The 21,867-nt window shown below is 32.9% G+C and overlaps 1 protein-coding gene across 4 annotated transcripts; it reads right to left on the bottom strand.

Moving 5' to 3' along the window:
* Positions 1-179: 179 nt before the first annotated feature.
* LOC113520607 (NFX1-type zinc finger-containing protein 1-like) lies at positions 180-21,619 on the bottom strand. Of its 4 annotated transcripts, none has more exons than XM_026905990.3 (15): positions 21,536-21,619; positions 20,271-20,969; positions 19,961-20,195; positions 19,006-19,051; positions 18,690-18,924; positions 18,170-18,334; positions 16,980-17,861; positions 15,902-16,060; positions 13,900-14,047; positions 13,305-13,388; positions 12,364-12,638; positions 11,580-11,726; positions 6,343-6,517; positions 1,921-2,060; positions 180-809 (listed from the first exon to the last, which is right to left on the bottom strand). In XM_026905990.3, exons 2-15 carry the CDS (start codon positions 20,955-20,957, stop codon positions 741-743), a joined length of 3,447 nt encoding a protein of 1,148 aa, XP_026761791.2. In that variant the 5' UTR covers positions 20,958-20,969; positions 21,536-21,619; the 3' UTR covers positions 180-740. The 4 variants fall into 4 exon arrangements, with proteins under 4 accessions (XP_026761791.2, XP_031766048.2, XP_031766046.2 ...); XM_031910188.2 differs by having other exon boundaries at positions 15,902-16,057; XM_031910186.2 differs by lacking the exon at positions 21,536-21,619 and adding an exon at positions 21,334-21,512.
* Positions 21,620-21,867: the final 248 nt, after the last annotated feature.

Genomic DNA, 21,867 nt, shown 5'->3' with positions numbered 1-21,867 from the left:
TGTTGTACATCTGTTCAAAATAATTCACAACAATGCAAAGTATGAATATGTCTATATGTATGTGTAATGGAAATTTTATTAACTGTGTTTCTGTACAAATAAACGTATAGCGAATATTCTATAGTCCAATAATAATTATAGTCTATTACAGTTTCAATGTCGCTATTGTGAATTGTGCAAAATAAAACGCCTACTCATGTTAAAATTTAATTAACATTTTATTTAAAAAAAAAAAAAAGAATCATAAAAAATACGAGTATAATATAAACTACAAAATAGTTTGTAACAGTTGCAGTGCGTTTCCTGTCACATAAATCCAACTGAGGCCGTTAAAAGGTTAATAGAAATATAAAAATCGATGATATCATTTGTCATATGTTATCCCATATGTCATACGTTAAAATTCTGTAGTCGAAAAACAAATTTACTTACGTACTCAACTTAAGATTTTTTGTACCTAGATGACCTTTAGCATTTTGTGACGTATGAGAATGCTATGTAATAGTGTATAATGACGTACTTTACATTCTTTACCTAATTGCCAGATGTTCGTTCCATTTTTAAATGAATTGTAGCTCCGTGGACAATGCATTTAACATTGCACGCTAAAAAAAAACAAAAGGCATTGATTTTTAAATGCACTATAATATATTATTATTCAGAATTATACAATATAAGATTGTTAAAAAAACATAATTTAATATCACGCGATAATTATATTATCACTTTTATATTGCGTTTTATTTCTTCTCGCAAATCCTCAAACACGTGCACGATAGGTGATTATCGAAATCATTTGGACACGTGACCTGCAAAAGATAATAAATAATTCATGTTCCACATGAATGTATAATAGAAATTAAATAATGTATAAATAAAAGAAATATGAGATAATAATGATAATTACCTATTATTTGTGTTTCAGCCGTGAAGCAGTTGTGTATGCGTGGCTGTGTTTCAGTTTAAAGTATGGCATATGGCAATGAAATTAAAGGGGCAGAGCCATAACACATTTGTACTTAGGAATGGCAACGCATGAAGGATATCATGGATAATACAGTATACTCTGTTATATCCATAGTACTATTCATGTATGTAGGCGACGGTTACCACTTTCCACCAGGTGTCCCGTCAGCTTGTTTGGCATTTTAAGTTGCATAAAAAACTATAAACAAATCAGTGGTTACTTTATTATATTTATTAGTAAAGTACACAGTTGATAATAATTATGGAATTACTGTTTATACAGTGAAATAATCGCCTTAATAAATACCCCTATGTTATTGAGTGTACTTTTGTAGATAGGCATGGATTTTTAAAACAATAAATAAATATCATCGAATTGGTTACCATTTTAAGGAGTTTGTACTTGCATAGTACATATTTTTTTAATAATAAAATGATGCATAGATGTCTAACATTAAATACTTTATATAATGCAGTACCAAAGATGTATTTTATGTGACTTTAGGGATTAAGACACGTATCAGCGACGCTGATAGTGTGTCAAAAGTTTATACTACTTAGTATATATAATCTGCAAGACTTCACACGATAACATACCGTTTCGTATGTTAATTACCATATTTACACTTGCAATATTCCAAGGTCTATGTAAACGATGGACTATTTTTTGTATACATTTTGTTTTTTGTAGTAGAACATGCCTCTTAGACAAGTATTTAACGAATCCATGGATAGAATTATCGCTAATTAAGAGATAGAATAAGATAACAACTTCCTATGTCTTATTCTTTATCTAGGTCACCAAAACTGAATACTACAACGAACACATGTCCGTTAAAGAAGAAAATTTAATCCTTTACGAACAAAATGCATAAGCCTTTATACATACATATCTGTCACGCCTGTCTCCCATTAGGGTAGGCAGAATAAGATACAAAAGAAATGTAAGCATACCTCAATTTGTCTCTTATGGCTGTCACATTGTATTATCAATTTGTTTCCTATTGATTTTTGAGCTCTTAACTTGTCATTTATGAATCTCCATATATTGCTTGCTGATTTGAGAGTGTTCATGTTACCGAATATGTAGAATCCTGTAATTAAAAGATACTTTAAAAATAATAATAATAATACTCTTAGTATATAGCGCCATCTAGTCAGAAACTAAACAAAGTTTTTTTTTTTCATTTTATACAAAAAATTTTTTTCATTTTATAAAAAAATCATAGCTCTTAAAAAATAACTTACATGCTAAGTCTCTTATGAATACGGCCAATAACGGATTTTATTTATACAAACAAAAATTTTGATTCCAAAGCGAGGTATGCAAGTTAGAGTGGGTGTAAGCAAGTAGTATAAGCACATGTATGAAAGAAACCATATATAATAGTGACTGTCCATAAAGTTAAGTTAATTGATATATAAAATAATTAAAATCCATGTTGCTAATATTCAGATATTGACAGCAATGATTAAATAATACAAATTCATGGTCACCAATTGTAAGATACTATTAAGTAATACGATAAGACAACTGATAAACATATTTAAACTTCACGGTGACTGGGTTTCTTAACCTTATAGGTTTTTTTTTTACCACTGAGGTGGCAAACAAGCACGCCTACAATACCAGGGAGATTACATGCGCATTGCCGACCTCGAAGAAAACTCTACTTATTTTTGGTAGAACCCCATGATGTAGTTTCTTGGAAATCTCTAGACAGGGAGTTCATTCCATTCATTCTATATCCATAATATCAGAGGGAGACTTTGTACAAAAGTCGATTGCTTGGGTACCTCTGTCCCATTCGTGTTTCTACCGTGAAGCAGTTGTGTTTGCATGGCTGTGTTTCGGTTTGAAGGGTGAGATATGGCGTGAATTTACAGGGTACAGAGGTATAACACCTGAGTCCTCAGGAATGGCAACGCACGGGGGGGTATCATGGGCGAAACAGTACACTCTGTTATATCCATGGTACTGCTCATGTCTATAGGCGACTGTTACAAATTTCCGTGGTACATCAGGTGGTCAGCTATTTTTGCCATTTTAAGTTGTATAAAAAAAAAATCAGAGCGTTCGTGGTAGGAAACGTATCTGGAACCACGCTGTATGCTGTAAAAGTTCACGCCGTATCTACAGATTTGGTATTTTTTCATGACAGTCTTGTCAAAAATGTGTACACACTACAAGGATGTTTGTTTATGACATTAGGCAGTTTCTAGTGAAGAGAAAAGAGATACGCCTCATGGGGTCTATTTTAATGGTAGGTCTATATATTTGAGACCCTAAATAAAAATTTCATATCATGATGTTCCCCAGGTAGCAATTATTCGTCATATTAACGTTGATTTTCAATCACCGACCCTAAAATGATTTAAAACTGACGTCTTATTTGAGTTGCAGACGTCACCTTGTTGCCCTATCAAATATAAATTTTTCACTCCAATTTAATATATAAATATAGAATATAGAAAGATAGTATAGTTTTTACCCTGATAAAAAAGATGGAACTAATAGATGGCGGTAGGCGGTAAAATAATGTCTGTCGGTTCAATTGGATAATAAATTTTAATATTAACTATGTCATGCAATAAATAATAAAAATTTGCAATCATCATCATCATCATCATCATATATATTCCATAAGGAAGGGGATTTTTATACGAAAGCATTGCAGTTAATTTGAATAGCTAAAAATTATGTAAAGCAATCATTTGAGTCTAAAAAACTATACCTACACATGTCAAATACCTCAAGAGTTTGTTATACCGTATTATTGTTGATTTGTTAATTAGCATGGTGTGTTTCCTTTAAAATGATTGTACACTAAGTATAAATAGACAGTAATTTTAATATTAAACCTTATGAGTGTAACAATTGCTGGGAGACCAAATAAAGATAAAATAAAATAAAAAATCACATCAGCTTTCAACTGTCCTCTACTTAATACAATTTGCAATGCATTATTTAAATCCTATTATAAATAATATCATTGGGTTATTGGGATTATTGGATATACACAGTCTATTGAGTCATGAAATTTTTATCTTCAGACAATATTAAGACATGTAGACTAAAGTTTTGGGGGCAAATTCAGATAATAAGGCCAATGCCACAGGCTGGCGTTGATAATGCATTTTCGAGTCTAGACTAGCCGTGCGCTGTAATATCTCAATTTATTACTTAAATATCTGTAGAGTTTTATAACTCTAAGTAATTTATTTAATCCCATAAATACTATAATGTTTACAATTTTTAATACCACTTATTCATTCACTTATTTTTATAGTTTATGCTGTGAAGTAGTTGTGTTTTTTTTTAATGGGTGATAATGGTATGGTAACCCCGTCTGTGCTATCGGTATACACTGGCGGGGCACCAGTGATAGATGACTGATGAAGATAAAAGCAGGTCAGTTAGCCCATCCTGACGAATTCAACTAGAATTAGCCACGATGGTTTCCAGGGGAAACTACGTGGAGGTCGACCTGACAGGGTATATTATTAGTAATAGGGCCATTTGATCCCATTACTAACAATCCCTTTTCCCCCGGTAAAGTATTATTTATTTATTTTTTATTTATTTAACACTTTATTAGTTGTGTTTGCAGGGCTGTGTTCGATTTGAAAGGTGGGATATGGCAATGAAGTTATAGGTATGGTATGGTAGAGGCATAAAACCTTAGTCCTCAGGCAACGCATGGGGGGTATCATAGGCGACACAGTATATTTTGTTATGCTCAGTGCTGTTTGTAGTTGTACAAAAGTCGATTGCTTGGGTACCTCTATCCCATTCATGTTTTAACCGTGAAGCAGCTGTGTTTGCATGGCTGTGTTTCGATTTGAAGGGTGGGATATGGCGTGAATTTACAGGGTACAGAGGAATAACACCTGAGTCCTCAGGAATGGCAACGCATGGGGGGTATCATGGGCGAAACAGTATACTCTGTTATGTCCATGGTACTGCTCATGTCTATAGGTGACGGCTAACACTTTCCATCAGATATACCCTCAGCTTGTTTGCCATTCTAAGTTGTATAAAAAAAAAAAAACTAACTTTATTTATTCACATATATTATGTACAAAGGAATATGTAGAAAATAATATATGAAAACGGAAATTAGAAGTGCAAGAGGAGAGTGATCGAGATAGGGAGAATAACAGCGAAAATGATTGTAAGAAGCAAATGTCGCTGTCATGTCTGTACGAACAGTCTGAAAAAAAGTGGAAATATCTATGTACAATTTAAATAAGCTACTTGATGGAAAAGACAGTAATCATGTTGATAAGCGGCTATGAGTTGATTATGTACAATATTTATTTACAGACGCCACATGTTCATGTCTTTAGTCGACGGTCACTATTTTTCATCAGGTGGGCTTATTTTTTTAATGGATGATGATAGAATAGTAACCCCGCCTGCGCTATCTGTATACACTGGCGGGGCACCAGTGAGAGATGATAGGTGAAAATGAAAAGATAGGTCAGTTAGCCCATCGTGATGAATACACTTGGAATTCAGCACGATGGTTTCTAGGGGGGACCACGTGGAGGTCGACCTGGTTGGGTATATTGCTAGCAATGGGGCCCTTAGTCTCCATTATTAACAATCCCTCCAACCCCTCATCAGGTGGGCTGTGAGCTTGTTTGACTCACCATTGATTGACCATTCTAATTTGAATAAAAAAAAAGTGTTGATGATAAGTGAAGATAAATTCAGATCAGTTGGCTTAACAGCGATAGTTCCTAAGAGTAACGGCGTAGTTTTCGACCTCATGCAATGCATGCTACATTGTTAGCAACAGGGTCGCTCTGTTGATTCCTCCCTAGTACCCATCTCTCTATTACTCGTCTATTATGCAATTATCTCTATATTATTATCCATTATAAAAAAATAATACAGACATACCTATTTAGGGACGTTTAAGTATTATGTAACGCTATTTTTGAAGATTTACGCCCCCCCCCATGTAACGTACAGTAACATTTTTCTGTAGCCCTTTCCTCTCCCTAAATGTTACGTAGCATCTAGGTGACTATTTTTACTTAAAAGTTACATTACAGTAACGAATACTGACAACGAAAACAAGATAAAAATGACGTGTAAATATAGTTGAGGAATTCCCCGTAAAACATAAACGAAAAGGGTTGCCAACTTGGAAGATTTTAATTCCCTACTTTAATATTTAAATAAAAAATCAATGTTACATGACGCGTTGCTCGAATTGTCCCTCCCGCCCCTGTATTGCATCGTAGTTTTACAAAACCTGCCCCCTTCCAATTTCCGTTACGTAATACTTGATCGTCCCCTTCCCAGCAGTTGGATGCTAAAGGTTTATCATGGTAGACGTAGTGGATCTTCAAACTCAGACGTACCTTCCTTAGCTCTCGACAATGCTACACATATCCTGTTGGCAGCCGTCAGGAAGCCTATCTTGCCGTCTCTGTTACTCCTTACCAGCGAGAGCAGGATGATCCTGTTCTCTTCGCCTTGATAGTTGTCTACTGGTGTGACTTTCACATCTCGAAGGGTACTGTACTTTTTACTCAACTGAAAAATTAGACTTCAAATTTAGGTTTACATATTGTGATAAAGATTTGGATATATTTACACACATTTACAAACGTAAAGGTTTTTCCGAAATCGATTAAAAACTAGAGGTAAGGTAACACTTTGTTTTTGTCAAGAAACTATAGGTTTCAAAATAGACCTACAGCAGAGTGGTAATTTATTGATAAAAGACAATGTTGCTTGGTTGCCTAGGAACATAAGTATTATCTTAAACCAGAAGTCGATGTAATCGATTTTCTGATAAAATACACTCGTAATTTTAATTAAACTCTGATTTTATTATACAAATGTAAAATTGTAATCACCACTCTGTTATCTTTTAATCGGGAATAGGACACGTGAAATGATTAAATAAATAATCCATATTTTATTTCTTCATATGTCAAAGATTAATATTTTTCACTGACTCGACAGATGGTCTTGTCCAAATTCCAAACTTTAAAACCTTAAATTGGATTATTGCGAATAGAAACAAAATAAACTGAATTGTGTTTTGACAAAAATAGTATAGCATTCATATTTAATTATTTTTTTAATTAATTTAATTAAAAAATATCATTAACATTAATTGCTATTTGGTGATTTGATAAAATTCACTCACAAAGAATGTGTCTCACAAAAAAAAAATCGATAACAATTATGACAAGCCAGTTATTTTGAGTTAAAAACTAAACTACTGTACCGATTCTGATAAAATTTCTATTAGACTAATTTATAAGAGTATCCTTTCAGATAAAATAAGAATTTTCCAAATCGGTTCAGAACTGAAGGAGTTATGAGGTAACAAACATAAAAAAATACAACCAAATTGAGAACCTCTTTTTTTGAAGTCGGTTTGAAATAAGAGTCAATAACTTATCAATTCATAACAACATTTAACAGATAAATAATTTTTTTATCTGATAAATTGTATACATTAGAAAGCGGATTAATATAATTTTAAATGTTTTGTTTACGAAATCATAGTAGTATTATATTATCTGTGACGAAATGGATTTTTTTTTATAATTGCGTTAAAGAAAAAATCTTTTGCAAATGACTACGTGTGGCATACTTTACTGTTCAACTTGTAAATGAAAAGTCTAAAACACTTATTTATTTATTTATTTTAAAAAACCAACAGCAATTTACAAATAAAATTAATAAATATTTTATAACAATATAGTATGGCCAATAACAGGTTAGTCTAATTTAATTTCGTAGGTTAACTTGACTGAACTGTGGCTAAAGTTCGATAATCCAGTTTTAAATATGGGATATGTACTTTCCGTACTGCGGTGTAAGATAGGGTGACTTAACAGTATCAATATAAGATTGAAAACTGTCTAGCACAAGACATCAGACTTTATTTTCGTGAGCCCCATATTTTCATAATATACTAATATTTGCCCACGATAAATAGACTAGCAAGTATAAGTACACAAACATTTAGTGTATGTAAACTTTGTCCTATTCGTATCTGATACGAGTATATCATTTCTCGATGCAATCATTATTTACTTAACGCACAGTACAAAGTACAAGGTTATATATTTTTATAGGTTTTTCGAAACTTAGTTCATCGACTTATAATAAAGAAATAACATGAAAACGTTAAACTTATCGGCGGGTGTTCTTTTAAGCTGATAAGAACGGCAATAACATTATCTGGGTAGTAGTAGTTACCCTACCTAAAATATGTATTACAGGGGGGAGAAGGCATTGATAATAATGCGGATTAGTAACCTCATTGCTAGTAGAATGTACAAAAGTCGATTGCTTGGGTACCTCTGTCCCATTCGTGTTTCAACCGTGAAGCAGTTGTGTTTGCATGGCTGTGTTTCGGTTTGAAGGGTGGGATATGGCGTGAATTTACTGGGTACAGAGGAATAACACCTGAGTCCTCAGGAATGGCAACGCATGGGGGTTATCATGGGTGAAACAGTATACTCTGTTATGTCCATGGTACTGCTCATGTCTATAGGCGACGGTTACCACTTTCCATCAGGTGGGCCGTCAGCTTGTTTGCCATTCTATGTTGTATAAAAAAAAAACTTATTTCATCCTCATCTATCATCCCTCATTGGTGCCATGCCAGTGTATACTGATAACGCAGGTGGGGTTACCATTCCATTATCGTCTATTACAAAATATATCACATAGTGTTGTTACTAGTAGAGTATTACATTAACTTTTATAGCCTTATATGTTTTTCTTTAAAAATAGATATCGCAGTGAACAAACAGCACTTTGTCAGGTTTTAACAGAACTTCATAATATCATAAAAGAGCTAGTTATGCAAAAAACGGCTTCATTAACTAGATTGTTTATAAAATATTATTAGGCTGTATAAGCAACTGCGAGTAATATAAAAAAATACCATTGTAACAGGGCAAGCCTGAGTTTACCTGGCTCTTCTGAACAAATTTAATGCCCCTCTCCCTTCTTTTATTAAGGAAAAAGGCCTCAATGCGACCCCTTATTAAGGCGCCCCTGGTGAATTTTTGACAGTTGATTTCTGATCATTATCAAACTATTAAATTTTAAATAATAATAATTTAAAAAGTGTTTTACGTGGGAGTTATCAACTAATGATATTAAGTTATCCATATTGATTCGTTTTCTTTTTTTATCGATAATATGCAAGTGAATTCTTTTTTTCATATTTATAATAATTATGATATAATTGTTTGCACCGTTACGTCATTAGATTAGTTGTAATTTGTACACAGACTGAATAAAGTTCGCTCCTTGTTCAAACTACACGTGCACACTCTTGTGACGTAACTGTAAGGCGTGATAATATATTGTCTGCCTCGTTGTTTTATTTAGCTAATAGTCGTGCCATTTATTTATTTAACTCTTTATTGCACCATAAATAAAAATATACAATGACAAGTGAAATACAGTAACATAAATACAGATTGAAATATACACATAAAGGTACAAAAGGCGGTCTTATCGCTAGGGCAATCTCTTACAGACCTTTGGTTAAAGGAGAACAGATAGAAATGGGCAGGTGGCGCAAGAGTGATTGTCATTATTACTTTATTTATTATACTCAAAATTGGTAAACTTTGAGGTAATCCTTGAAAATGAGGCATTTAATAATATGTTTTTTTTTATATTATTATTATTTCAGTCGTTACTTGTTTACTGCTAGACATAAGTTTTACCCATAAGGGGAGTTTTGTCAGTAGTCGCCACGCTTGGCAGGCGGGTTGGCGACCGCATTTGGGCTTTTAGAGATGTTTTAAGAGGGACGCTGCTGCCCATCCCTCCACCTTGCCTTAGTCGCCTCTTACGACACCCACGGGAAAGGAAGGGGTGGCCCATTCTATGCCGGGGCACACGGTGAATCAAATCTAATATAATAGCAATAATTTATTTGCACGAAATTTTTTTTTTTTTACAAGACAGGGGGCAAACGAGCATGCGGCTCACCTGATGGTAAGTGACTACCGCCGCCCATGGTCACCCACAACACCAAAATAATGATGAAAATGAAATGTAGTCTATACAAATGATTTTAAACAATATGCTAATAATCTAATTTAAACATCACCAAAGCTTAACTGCGATTGGCAACCTGCCTACCAAGCGTGGCAACTAATAGCAAAACCTTCCAATAGGGGGAGCTTATGTTCAGCAATGAACAGTTATGTATGTGTTATATACATAACGGCTGACATGATCATCATGATGATGAAAGTACTAATAATTATAGTGCTACAGCTTTCTTTTTCTATGCAACTCAGAATGGGCAAACAACCATCTTTACCAGAGGGAAACTTTGTACAAAAGTCGATTGCTTGGGTACCTCTGTTCCATTCGTGTTTCAACCGTGAAGCAGTTGTGTTTGCATAGCTGTGTTTCGGTTTGAAGGGTGGGATATGGCGTGAATTTACTGGGTACAGAGGAATAACACCTGAGTCCTCAGGAATGGCAACGCATGGGGGTATCATGGGCGAAACAGTATACTTTGTTATATTCACGGTACTGCTCATGTCTATAGGCGACGGTTTCCACTTTCCATCAGGTGGGCCGTCAGCTTGTTTGCCATTCTAAGTTGTATAAAAAATACATAGAAAAACCCTTTTTATAACTTTAGTATATAGATAGTATTGGATTATCTATGGTTCAGATATAGATAGGAAATATCGGGCAGAGTATAGGTATAATATATTTATTATCTAAATCAACTAATTCTTTATCTAGTTAGTGAGCAAACGGTAACAAACGTCGATATTGCTCTTGTGGAGCAAATTGGAAGTAAAATTACTATGCATCACCATCATCATCATCTCAGCCATTATCTGTTCACTGCTGAACATTGATAGATAAATACTCTTTATTGTTTCCTTCAAAAGATTACAATAGTAAACTTATTATAGACGAGCGGCCCGTCCCGGCGTCGCACGAGTGGACATTTTTACATTTTAAAAAGTGGCCATTAAGGCTGCACACGCGACGAATACTTAAAAATGGAGTAACTTCTCCCGTTTTCCCAACATTTCCCTTCACTGCTCTGCTCCTATTGATCGTAGCGTGATGAAAAGTATACTGTAACCTGCCCAGGAGTATGAAGAATAATTGTACCAAGTTTCGTTAAAATCCGTCGTGTAGTTTTTGTTTCCATAACGAACATACAGACAGACAGACAGACAAAAATTTTACTGATTGCATATTTGGCATCAGTATCGATCACTAATCACCGCCTGATAGTTATTTTGGAAATATATTTCATGTACAGAATTGACCTCTCTACAGATTTATTATAAGTATAGATATAAACAATTATAAGAAATAATCACAATGAGAAAACAATGGCCAAACAAACATAGACTGTCATAAGGAACTGACTGCCTGCAATGCATTTAAGTCGTCACTCCATCTATTAGGGATCGTCCAACACTGCATTTACCCGTACGGGATATTTTTATATTCTATAGAAATTTTATTAAAATTGATTCAGTCTGCTTTTCAATCAAAATAATGGTTTTGTCACAACTGAACTCAGTTTTTTTGTGGGACACAATCTTTTTAAAGTGTTCATTCTTACCTCCCTTATAAGGGAAACTTGTCCAGTGTATGTAGACAATATCGTTATTTCTTCAGGCTTGTATTTCATAGAACGAAGATAGTTGGCCAGAGCCACGCACCATTCAGCTTCATATGTGTTCCTGTGGCTCCAACTGTCTTCCAAACCCTAAAAAAAAATTAGTAACATCTTATTTATTTAAAATAAAAATTATTAGTTAATTTTGTCACTTCCTTAAATTTAGTTTCAATAGAAAAAGATAGGACAAATCGATAAAATAAAAAAAAAAACAGCCCAACACGAGAGGGCCGATTTCGTTAATTGTAAAATTGATTATCGAAATCGGTTTAGAATTAATTAGTGAAGATATATGATAGATACATAAAAATAAATAGGTACATACGAAATGAGAACATCCTTCTTTATGAAGTAGCTTAAAAATAAATTTATATAAATAAGGATTTATTATAGTATCATCACGCCGAGTCACTTCCATGGTAGACAGAGAAGATAGAGTGCCAAAGCCATCTCTTGATGTATACACTTTCATGAATCGTTCTATAATGTTCTACTGCCTTTGATGTAGTTGCAACTTAGTGATTTTTATTGTACTAATTATGCTCCCCTTACTTTCTTGTGGATGTCGTAAGAGACGACTAAGGGAACTTAATAGTTGAGAGATGGGTCTCTCTTAAAATATTACCAAAACTGCGGTTGCCGATCCGCCTGCCAAGTGTGGCAACTATTGGCAAAAATGTGGGAGGCCTATATTCAGCAGTGGACAGGTAACGGCTGATATGAATACCTCAGAATCTTCATAAACGTCATGATCCAAAAAGTACAAGTTGTCCGCCATTCCCCTCACATTAGTGTAACTGTATACACTAGGGTGACTGTCCAATCGGTCGTATAATATCGGGACAAGTAGTTCTGCGAAGGTTGGTCGCATCCGACGTTGGGTGGTAAGAGTTCGCGCGTGTACACCGTTGCGTATCATACGCTCGAAGAGGGATATTTCTAGATTGTAGTCTTTGGCCAGTTTGTAGTGGGCTGCTGTTGGTCTCAGTTGTTTATGGTCCCCTAAAAATAAATATTTTTTTTTTACATATTGTAACAGGTGTGAGGTTTATGGGCCTGATTTTGAACTTTGAGATACGATAAAACGACAAATATTCATAGGGACAAGTCTTGTTGATAATTAATAAAGTGATCAAATAAAAACAAATACTAAAAATATTGGGTATCGCTTATTGGTGTAGTGGTTTAAAACACTAATTCAATTCCCGATGGTCTGGAGTTCGATCCCGGTACAATACAAACACTAATACTCATGTCGGTCTGAATGATTTTTCTATGTATCGTATGTCTTTATATATAAAAAAATATTTTAAGTATGTCTGTTAGTTGTTTACTACTTGTAATATTAAATATTCTTAGTTTAGGACTAGATTACCTAGATGGATGGATGGCTATTATTATAATTGTGGCCTCGGTATAGAATAGGCCACCCCTTCCTTTCCCGTGGGAAAGGAAGGGGTAATCGTAAGAGTCGACTAAGGTAGGTCGAGGGATAGGCAGCAGCGTCCCTCTTATAACATCTCTAAAAGCCTAACTGCGGTTGCCAACCCGTCTGCCAAGTTTGGCAAATACTGACAAAACCCCACTTATGGGAAAGGCTTATGTTCAGCAGTAGAGAATTAACGACTGAAATAATAAAAAAATATTATTATAATTAAAAAAAAATACCTATTAGTATGAGATGTTGACAGTGGTGTGTTAGTGATGCCACTATATGAGCCTCTAGGACTTCCGCAGCTTCCTCTACTATCACTGAAACATACAAATTATTGTTAGAATATAATTGTATGATATTTTTTTTTATTTATATGGAACGATGAATATCTAATGGTACATCGAGTTACAAATGATCTCCCACTTGAGACAATATGTTATCTGAATTATTAGTTTAGATAACACATTTTTGGTGCTGTGCATTTACATAATGGAGGAGTCAGTTTATTTTTAATATCGTGTGACATCCCTTAGTACGTGTCCTTAAGCTACGGTAACCCCATTTACCATCAGGCGAGCCGTATGCTTGTTACCACCATAGTCAGTGGTCCCATTACTAACAATATACTTTGTTAGGTTTACTTTCATGGGGTCATCTTGGAGAGTCTTGTGGTTAATTCCCCACGAGCCATACCTATCATCCCTCACTGGCATCCCTGGAGCGTAAATCAATAGCGCAGGCAAGTATGCTATAGCATTTTCATCAATTAAGAAAAAAATAATTTTAATTAATGCAGGGAATTCCGTGGGATACAACTATTTTTTTTACCTATAGGCGAGAGCAGCTTCTTCATCAGATCGTGTCGCCGCGCTGCCGTGGTAGTGGTAACGCCGACTACCCTCACTGATTTCATCACTTCCCCGTCAATAAGTGTTGCCACTTCGTTCAACTCGTCACTGCATTTATTGTGTTGTTCCTGTGAAAAAAATATAATATTTAACGTATAAAACATGCTCTCCTTATTTATAAAACTGTATGGCGTAGAATGGCCCACCCCTTGCTTTCCCATGTCGTAGACAGAACAGTTTATAAATAATCAGTCATATATATTGAAAGTTTTCAATTGTTTTTGAAAATTGACACATAAATGCGAATTTGCCACATTTCGTCAAGCTAAAGTCATGAACGTTCTTAAGATAGAGTAAGACCACGCAAGTGAGTGGTCATATTCCAATATTCGTTTAGTGTAAATGTGAAAAGACCAACTATATCTATATTCGCGATATATAATATATAGTTATATAAAATAATTAGTTAGTCCATTTAACGTAATTTTACATTAACGAATTTTATATTATGCATTTATCACGAAATATAAATATAGTTGGTCTTTTTCACATTTCCACTAAATGGATATTGGAATATGAATATGACATTTATGTCATATTAGAATATGTCAATTGGAATATGATAAATGGAGATGTCGGTAGGGGCCGCCTTAGACGGATGTATGTCGACCAAATAGGCAACGTGCTGAGAAGTGGCAAATTAAAAGTACCGGTAATCGACGAGCGTGTATGAAAAGATTGATTACTGTGAAAGAAGTGAAAGAGGTTTGTTCGAATTGAAGCATCTGGTGTTCTATTGTTTCTGCCTACCATAATGGAAGACAGACACAACAGATATGTATATGTTGTCGTTAGTGTAGTTCATAAAATCTGACATGTATAATGGACAATTTTTTCTAGACTACTAATTACAATAGCCCATTAACAATTCCTTTCCCTCCATGGTAATGGGGTAACATGTGCATTCATACGTGCTTTGTATGAGATTATAGGACACTTTTTCCTTGACTTCAGGCGGCTAAAGCTGGTTTTCGGCTATGAATAAATATGTGGCAAACAACTCCTATTTACCTGACCTTCAAATTAGGATCACACGTACTACATAAAATATAAGACATTGTATGCAAATCAACAATACAACTCACCATTGTTTTTTATTATAAAATACAGAAAAAAAAACTTGTAAGGTTAAAAAGGTTCATATTATTATTTAATACTCTAATAGGCTTCGTACATGATCAAGTGGTTAAAAATAATAAGCATGTATTGTGACTTTTAAAACAAAGCAGTTCTGTATCTAAATGTCAATAGATGCAGGCTTGACCGTCTATGGAGTCCATAAGACAGGTCTATCTATTTGAATTGTCAAAAACGACTTTAATTTGTATTAATTCTCGAATATTAAAAAAATCTTTTGAGAAATACTGGTTTAATATTTTTGATAATATCTATAATCTAGTCAATTTCTTGACTTCTACAATGTCATGACAAGGAAGAATCAATGTGAATTAATAGAGTACATGTAGTGTGTTTATTATAGTTTAAAGCCTCATAAGAGTGATTAAATAACAGATATCCGAATATTTTTACTTTCACATATTCATATGATTTATTTGTGATTTTGTTCACATGATAACCGTGAGTCGTGGGAACGCCTACTAAATATTATAATTAAGCTACAATAAGCATAATATTATGATTTATGAAACAAAAAACTTGTTCCTACACCGTTGCATACATGCAAAAGCTACAAATTACTCAGCGACTATGCTCAGAGTTTCTTTGTGATAGAATCCGAAACGAGGATATCCGTAAAAGAACGGGCAAACGCAGTGTAGGATGACCCCTCACTAGATGGAGTGAAATGCATTGCAGGGTCTTAGTGGACGGCTGAGGTCCATTCCTTATGGCAGTCTATGGGGGAGGTCAATGTTCAGCAGTGGACAGATAATGGCCGAAATGATGATGATAATGAAACATACCAGTAGAGTATTCATTTTGGTCATCAACTTGCTTTTGATAGATGCTACTGAATTGTTGTAGACCCTCCATCTTTGTTCCAGATTCAAATTGTACAGATCTGTTACATTTGTCAGATTGTCTTCTAAATTTGTAACATTTGTCGAGTTCGACATATTCTGCTGAAAGTAATGAATATAAAATTAACAAAATAAAATGTCAGTGGCGCCATCTGGCGTGCCAAGTCGGAAAAATGTTTATTATTGATTTCAAATAGATGGCGTGTTTGTAAAGAAATGAACACTAATAGGCAAACATTTCTTGTGGATAACGCGGTCAGAATAGTGTGTCGGTTTTATTCTCTTGTTATGTTACTAATATAATAAAATTATAACTAGACGATCTCTGTACATGGGAGATATTTAAGAAAAAAATATATATCCAATATAATACCGCGTAATAACGCGTGTTCAGGGTGTTGATGGGGCTGCCACGATTCTGTAGCGCGTCAGGGATGTTCGTTGAGCATCGTGTAGATTGTTTTTATGCCACGATGCGAAAAAGGTGTGCATCCCTGGTGCGCAGAGTACGTACCAGCGCCAAAAGCATCCCGAGTATGATAACAAGCAGGCTGGACTGTGTGTACGTTAATCGCTGCTGCGCAATTTCTAATGGAATTGTGCAGCGGTGGTTATCTGTATACTGCTTAATATATTGTATGTGTGTATGTGTATTGTGTATGTAAATTTATTAACATTAGTTTTAAAAATATTGTTACTAATAAATATTTAATGGACCAAAAAGTCTGAAATAAAAATTATTATTATTATAATGGGTCTTAATAAGACCAATAGAAGCCAAAACAATATTTTTTAGTAAATTTGTCTGTCTGTCTGTATGTTTGTTCCGGCATTACGCAAACACTACTATAGCAAATTAAATGCAATTTTTACAGTTGTATTCCTGAAGGCTTAACTTAAAATCTGATGTATGTTTCAACTAATACTCATCTATAAGGGGGCTGTATTATTGGTTTTCTTAATTTTAAAATCTACGCGTACAAAATCGCGGGCATTTATATGCTTAATCTTTAGTACTTACTTTAAAACAATTTAACCTTTGCCTAATTGTATTTATTTGTATCTGAAATTTGTCTGTCATCTTTTGTCGTTCTAAACGATCATCTGTTATATCTTTTATATACTTTATATTATTCAACATAGAATCTATTTCCCTCAAAGCCGATTCTTCACTAAAACACGTTTCTATTTTTTCATTATCAAGACTTAGATCGTCAAACTGTTTCTCCCAGTCTTCCAATTCTTCTGTATTTACTTTTTCCCTTTTTGTGTCATCAAAAAGCCAATTCAATATAGGATCTTCTTTAGAATCTTCCAATTCATATGTTTTATCCCCAATTTTGAGATATGGTTTAATCGTTTTATAAGTCAGAATCTCTTTCTCGCATTTCTCAATCTCACTTTGCAAATCAGTCATCTCTTTGAAGATCTTCTCTAATTCCGCCCTCTTGCTTCCATATAAATATGAGTATTTTGACTTCATTTGCATTCTCATATTATTTAGTGTATATGGCTCTAATATTTTACTTTTACTCTGACTTCCAAGTCTAATTATGTTCTTGGTGACCTCCAAAATACCCTCTAAGAATTGATCAAGGGCGTGATTCGTATAACAAATTATCAACATAGGAGTACCTGATAGAGACAAATTTTTTAGTAGAGTTGTAGCGATTTTGACTCCTATGAATGTTTTTCCTGTTCCTGGAGGGCCTTGAATGACGGCAAATTCTCTTGTTAGCGCAAATTTATAAGCCTCATATTGGGAGTTATCAAGACCCAGTAAGTTGTCTGTAGGCCATTGAGCCAAGTCCAATACTGGGAAAGATATTTCTTCCAATTTGTTCGCTTGTGTGACAGTGTATAGTGTTTCTGAATTTAGATATGAAGGTGCTTGCGTTTCAGTCTGAAATTACAAAATATTTTTATATAGTATTTATTTAATTTCAATTATAAATAAATAAAAACCTATAAAAGAAAATGTTAAAAAACAAATTTTTTTTTTATACAAGTTGTTGCTAAAACTCTTAGTTTAAAATTAAGAGTTTCAAAGAAATAATAACTTGTAAAAGGTACTATGGAAATCACAGTGTTGTCTGTGAGATTATTTTATGTACTTGTGTTAATTGGCGTCAGCATATTTGCCATTCCACGATGAAAGGAATAATTTTTTACTGTAGGCAATATTTTAAATAATAATTTGCTGATTGATACCTGAACATCAACTATGTATTTGCGCATTGGCAAACCATCAACACGAGAATTCTGTAACACTTTGAGAACTCTATGGTAGGGCTCAAAGAATACTTCACTTTCTACCATAAGGTAAGGTTCAGTGAAGATTTTCTTTGACACTGGACTCTGAAATGAAACTGCCACCTGGAATTAAAAATAATAATTGTTTAAAACTTCCTGTAAAACGGCAAGTTTGTATAGCACATAAGAAAAAAAATCATAGACAAAAAGTCAGTGGACCAAATGACAGTAATATAAAATAATTATTTTATCTTCTATATTAATATTAATAAAGGGGAAAGATTTGATTATTGGTTTGTAATGGATAAACTCAAAAACTACTTAACCAATTTTAAAAATTCTTTCACCTATAGCAATTAACAATCATAAGTTATATATTATTTCAAAAATTTGAAAAAATATTATAATAAAAAAAAGAAATATTAAAAAAATGTTTTGGTATATAAAAAGTCTATTAGCTTACTATGATAATACTTACATAACCATCAGACAATAGATTCATCCCTGAATCAAGAACAGTAGCACACAAAATATTCTCAAAATTATCACTAGTGAATAGTAACAGAGATCCAAACATAAGTTGCCTATTGTATGCCAATTTCTTACTATCAATCATACCATAAGATGTGCGTTCCTTCCATGCAATATCAATAAGGTGTCCCACTCTATTGTTACTGACATATGTGCGAATAATACGGACTTTTGGGTATACTCTGGAAATATAATACAATAGGTACATATAAAATATCTGCCTTAATAAATATAGAAATTTACCCAATTAGGTAAACAGTTACCTAATGTTTTCATGTCTTCTTTTTGATGGGTTCTCCATATATTTGCCTAAAAGAATAAAATGATATTAAGAATATATAGTGTTATATAAGTTTTACTAAAGATTTAAAAAATGTGTTCATAGCTTTAATATCAGATAAACTTGTCAAACACTGATTTGTGGATAAACTTTTAAGACTTCAAATTTATTATACTTAAGAACTCTACCACAACAATATTTTGTATTTATTTATTTATTCTTTATTGACCAAATTACAAAAAAATGTCTAGTACAAAAGGCGGATTTAATACTATATAGCATTCTTTTTCAGTCAACCTTTGGCAAAACAAAAATTTTATTATGCAGTACTGCACATTATGATTATATAAATATACATACATGAATACATTAAACAAATATTACATAAATATACAAATATGTAATAAAAATACATACATATAAATATAAATATACATATATTATGATAAGATAATAATACCTTTTTTATACTTAGCAATTATCATGCAACATAGAACTGAATATTATAAGTAACAAACAAATTAGTTTATAGTTAATAACACATATTATATGTTATGCCCTGTTGTTAACAACATAATAGATGATAATAGTTAAATCTAGTTTTTGCCTTTTGGTCAAATATTAATGTCCTAATTCAAAATTGATATTAGTATGGAACTAATATGAAAGTAAACTTTTTAAATAAATCATTTAAAAAACAATTGAAACAGATAAAACAGTAAAAGTAGTAAAAATTATGCAACAAATGAAAAATATACTACAATATTATAACAAAAATATAAAAGATCATACTACTATTTCAAAACAGTTGAAATCAATAATAAAGTGCATTTTTTTATGTAGGGCACACAGGAAACCCATAATCTGATTATTTTTAAATACACATGGTAATTTAAAATTGCAAATGATGATATTATAAAACTAAACATTTTACCAACATATTCCATCTCTCAATGTGCCAAAATAATCTTCTCTTAGTAATTTGAACTGTAAATCTAGGTAATGTTGCACACTGGTATAAGCGCCATTTATAATATTTGGCTGTATGTTCAATTTATTTGTGCCCAATAAATCTTCTCTTTTAGGAAAAATATGAAGATTTTTATAGTTGTATGGGTCATCACATTTATTATCTGGTGTTTCATCATCAAATAAGACTTGTTCACTTGGATCCTAAAAATAAAGATTGTTATGATAAAATGTTTACAACTTTCAAAAATTTAGTTTAATAAATAGATAAATGCAGACCTCACTAATCATTTCTGATATTTTTAATTTTAACTGATCTATTCTATTAAATAATGCATCGCTAAATGTCTCTGTATGTTCTTCTTTAACACCAACAGCACTTTCATCTGTTATTTCTAGCAATTCAAAAATTTCTTTTAAGTACTCTATAGTATGATCACCAAAATGTATTATGCCCTCACATAGTGATACAACATCACTAAAAAATAATTCAGTATCATTCCATAATTGAAAATTAATTTTTTTCTCTACAATTCTAACAGATGGCAAACCAGCCAGGTATTTTTTTAATGTAACCAAAAAGTTTGACTTCTCAAATCTAGACCTCAGCTGGGATGCAATTCTTGATTTTTCATTTGGCTCTAATGATTTATAAATACGAGCTAATACTTTGACTATTAGTACTATAAAGTCTCCTTTTAATTCTATGTCCAGAAGATTCCAGAAGCCAGGTCTGTGTGATACTTCCAATGTTAAAACTGGGGGTTCAAGAGATGATATGTCAAGAAGCCTTTTAAAGCCAATTGGTTTCTTCTCTGTAAATTGTGGTTTTGTAGATGTCTCAGGTTGTGCCTGCTCTTCGTCTGCAAATCCTGAAGCACTAGCTTCAGTAATTTGACGATTATCTTCTATAAGGGTACCATCAAACCAGTCTATTCTCAAAGTAGGCTTGCTTTGCTCACTCATGTTTTTTATTACCTGGAAATAAAAGGTAGTACTTTTGATATGTATTCCACTATTTATATATTTACATTTTTATCTAATATAAAGTTAAATATTGTATGCATAAAAAAAGTAGAATATGAATGAACTGCTCACTTTCAGCTATTTAAATGTGCCCCTAATGAACAATAAAGAGAATAACAATAAGACGTTTTCTTGGATCCCTTGTAATTTATATTTCTTATTTAAATAATTTGAATGGCTGCCACCAATTGACCTCAATTGATGGGCAATTTTGACATCGTCAAAGACAAATCGAAAATAAAAACTTTATTCATTGGAAGACGTATAATATAGGCAAGAATATTGTGACTGTTTGAGTTTTAATCAGTATGAATACCTCAGTTTTTCATGGCTTGAATCTGAATAATGTATTAATACTACTAATTATTTAAATATGCATAAGAAATATAAAAAAAAATTCGAATACAGTTTAAACCCATTATAAACAATTTACTATTTAGATTGGCCACGTGTCTATTTAATCAGACGTTGATGATTTACACAATATAAAATAATTTGAAATTTTTTATATTACTTACAAATAAATTAATAATAATAAGAAATTTAAAATCAAAACAAATCAAAAGTTAAATTGTCACGTTTCAGGAAATGACATTAAGTGACATACGTCATTGATATTTGTTTTGACATTGACACTGAGTGACATTTGTTCTACTTCAAGTCAAGTTCAAGTATTGATATACTTCAATCTCTAACGTATGATTACTTCAAATTAATTACATTTTATTTTATAAAACTTAAACACAAGTTGTCCGCCCAAATGCTGGAAATTAGTAATCATCTTTTATAAAGGGAAAAGAGATTACTAATTATTATATACTATTACTAATGGGTCTAATTACCTCATTGT

The sequence above is a fragment of the Galleria mellonella genome, unplaced genomic scaffold (genome assembly GCF_026898425.1).
Source record: "Galleria mellonella isolate WM207_F2 unplaced genomic scaffold, CSIRO_AGI_GalMel_v1 utg80, whole genome shotgun sequence".
Classification (NCBI taxonomy): domain Eukaryota; kingdom Metazoa; phylum Arthropoda; class Insecta; order Lepidoptera; family Pyralidae; genus Galleria; species Galleria mellonella.
This window is presented reverse-complemented; position numbering and strand designations above follow the sequence as displayed.